At 50.3% G+C, this 3,304-nt stretch overlaps 1 protein-coding gene across 1 annotated transcript; it reads right to left on the bottom strand.

Annotated features, from left to right (window-relative positions):
• Nucleotides 1-229: 229 nt before the first annotated feature.
• On the bottom strand, nucleotides 230-564 carry LOC112121206 (gamma-crystallin E-like; the record flags this gene model as incomplete). The annotated part of the gene is made up of 1 exon (XM_024220259.1): nucleotides 230-564. A coding segment is annotated over one exon (280 nt), but the record flags the coding sequence as incomplete, so codon positions are not given.
• Nucleotides 565-3,304: the final 2,740 nt, after the last annotated feature.

Raw genomic sequence — 3,304 nt, forward strand, 5'->3', positions numbered from 1 at the left:
ACTCTGTGGTTCAGCTCTTACTACGTGCCCTGCACTGTATTTGGGTAATGCCTGCACAGCCAATGGAAGTGATTGGGAGGGAGTCTTATACCCCTGTACATACCCTGGTGGAGGGCAGGGAAAGATGAGGGACAACTTTTGGATCAGAAGATGATACCATAGCCCAAGAACACAGGACAAGGCTCGACGTTCCCCTTAGTACACTTACAACAGCACACTGAGAGCACAATGGTGGTTAAAGCATTTTATTCATTGAGATCCTTCCAGACAAAAGGCGTCTTGATTCAGTAGAGATCAGTGGCACGTCTCAAAGAGCCAACTTTGCCACTCATAGAGCCCCACTCGCTGAATCTCCTGTACTGCCCTGGCCTCAGCAGGTATTGGCGGCCTCTGTAATTCGGCAATTCGTAAAGGATCCAGTACCCCTCCAGCACAGAACAAGAGAGCATCTCGGGGGAGCGTAGCTGGTCCATGACTTGCGGAGAGTCCTCGGTTAACTCTACCATGTTGCCTCTGTGATTCTCCTTCTCATAGATCTTTATCCTGTAGGTGCGTGCCCCTGTGCTGTGACAGAAAATGAGACAGGGTAATAGTGACTGCAGCAGGCTGGCTGCCTGTGATCCTGGGCCCTGAGTCAGCCCTGTGCACTGCTCCAGTGATGCAAAGGGCGCTTACAGCTGCCTCTGCTCCTCAAAGAGGGGAATCCTTGATTTCGTCAAAGGCAGCACATCCACCCATTTGACCCAGACCTATACGAGCTGTGACTCCCACCCTTGGTGCAGAGACTGTCTGGGGTGGGGAGGAGGGAGCCCGACCAGACACAAGAGGGGACAGGGCTGCAGGGTACAATGCTGGCCAGTGATTGCATAGGCCTGGGGTTCTCAGTCTTTTTCTTTCTGAGGCCCTGTGATGGGGCGTGATTGCCCTGTGCTGGTACTGCAAGGGTGAACTCTACTCCTTGGGCCAAGGAGGCCATTCACCCTCGGCCCTGCTGGGCATGCTCCAGCTGGAGACCAGGTATAAAAGGGAGCAGCCCAGCTCATTCAGGGCTGACTGTCGAGGAGGGAGGATGCCCGCTGCAGGCTCCAGCCCGGCAAATGCTGAGGCCCCAGAAGGTGGAAGCCAGAGACGCTGAGACCCAGGACAACGCCCAAGCTCCTGCAGGCGCCCAAGCGGTGATAGAGCTGCTGAGAGCCGCAAGGCTGAGGAGCTTATGGACATCGGAGATTCCAGGACCACTACACCAGGAACAGGGTAGGAAGTAGCTCACAGGGACTAGGCATTGTACTGAGTGGTGTCTGTGTGTTTTGCATGGATTCCCCACTGACTCAGTGGCCAGCAAAATTGCCACTGTAAGGGCTTTGAGCTAGAACCTGGTGGAGCAGGGAGAGCACGGGTCAGGCCAAACAGCCCTACTGAAGAGGGCTATTATACTGACTCTGGGTATTGGGCTGTGCAGCCCTTCTGGACAGGGCAGCCCTACCGACTCGGGTCCCTAGGCCACACAGCCCAACTGAACAGGGCAGCCCTGCTGACTTGGGCCACAAGAAGACACAGCCCAGAGTGAGGGCAGTCATATTGACATTTATCCATAGGCGAAGCTATCCCAAGACCAGGGGTGATCATATAGATTCAGCCGCAGGGCCATAATTACCCTCACCCCATCCCAAGAAGGGACGGGGCGCGCTTGCCCCACAAAAGGCCCCCTAACATGCTGTAAAAACTCCACAGCCCCTTGTGCCACAACAACTGTTTTTCTGCATATAAAAACCAGGGCTGGCATTAGAGGGTGGCAAACAGGGCAATTATCCAGGCCCCATTCCACAGGAGGCCCTGCGAAGCTAAGTTGCTCTGGCTTCAGCTTCAGGCACGGGTGGTGGGGCTTGGAGGCGGTGGTGCTTTGGCTTTCTGCCCTGGGCCCCAGTGAGTCTAATGCAGTGGTTCCCAAACTTTAACAACCTGTGAACCCCTTTCACTAAAATGTCAAGTCTCACGAACCCCCTCCTAAAAATGAATATTTCTAGGGATTTTCTCCTTTACCTGAGTATAAATTATAAAAGCAGTGATCTTGAAAATATAAAATTTGTTTTTATGACATGCTTATTACACACTATTATTAATTATTATTTATAATTACATTATTTTTATTACATTATGAAAATGGCAACACTCTTCCAAGATCTCACTTCCGTAGCTTGTATCACTTTGAATAAGCCTGTTATAAGACAAGGCTCCTATGTTTCATCAAAGAGTATCAGATTTGAAACAGCATGAAGGTATTTAAGAAGCCAACTCAAAGAGTTCCTCCTACATATGCATATGGAAAAGGTTCAGAAAAGGTCTTGAGCAGTCCAGGCAAACAACACACGTTACAACAAAGCTTAAACTTGTTCTTCATAATAATTTTAAAAACAATACTACCTGCCTATTTAATTTTAAAAACAGCAAAAAATATCCACCTCCCTTTCCATTTCGTAAAAGGAGTCTTGGAGTTTAAATCTCCTCAGTGTGATAGATATGCTTGCTTTGATCTGCTTAGCTCTTGGAAGTCCAGGGGCTCCAGGCTGCTGGCCCCGTGCTGTCCGGGGTCCCTAGGGACAGCTCTGTCCACCATTAGGGAATTTTTTCCCGAGAACCCCCTGTAACATTTCGTGAACCCCCAGGGGTTCACGAACCCCAGTTTGGGAACCACTGGTCTAATGTCAGCCCTGCTTGGAAGGCTCCTTAAAACCTGCTCGCGAACCCCTAGGGGGCCTCGGATCCCTAGTTGAGAACTGCTGGCAAAGGCTACACTAAGTTCTGCTGGGGGGCGTTTCAGGCTTCAGCAGCCCCAGAATCAAGGAAACAGAAAAGTGACTTTGTTCTAAAGAGTCACAGAAAATATTGTGCCCAATTCTCCCCTCACACTGGTGTAACTGTGGGCCTCAGGGAGTTACTCCTTGTTTTACACCAGTGTGAGGGGACTGGGCCCAGTGTATTTCCAAATCCCCAGAAGTTACAGAAACATTTCCCCTTCTTAACTCAAGGTATGTTGTTGTTCACTATCCATATTCCTAACCACAGAACAGCTGCACCCAGGCCCTGAACAGGCAGTAGTGGTGGAAGGTTTCCTATCCTATCCCTGCAATGTCTCCCCAGTCATCCTGGAGGGACGGCCACTAGGAGGAAGAAAACTGTTCTCGTTTTCAGTCCTCAGTAGCTCAGCTGAAAATGATCAAGCAAGAGGCTTATGACGGTGGCTTGGGCAACGTTGCCATTTTTTTAAAAGCAAAATTGAACTCACAGGTGGGATCATCCGGCAGGA

Source organism: Terrapene carolina, unplaced genomic scaffold, assembly GCF_002925995.2.
Source record: "Terrapene carolina triunguis isolate 2854851 unplaced genomic scaffold, T_m_triunguis-2.0 Scaffold8368, whole genome shotgun sequence".
Lineage (NCBI taxonomy): Eukaryota > Metazoa > Chordata > Testudines > Emydidae > Terrapene > Terrapene triunguis.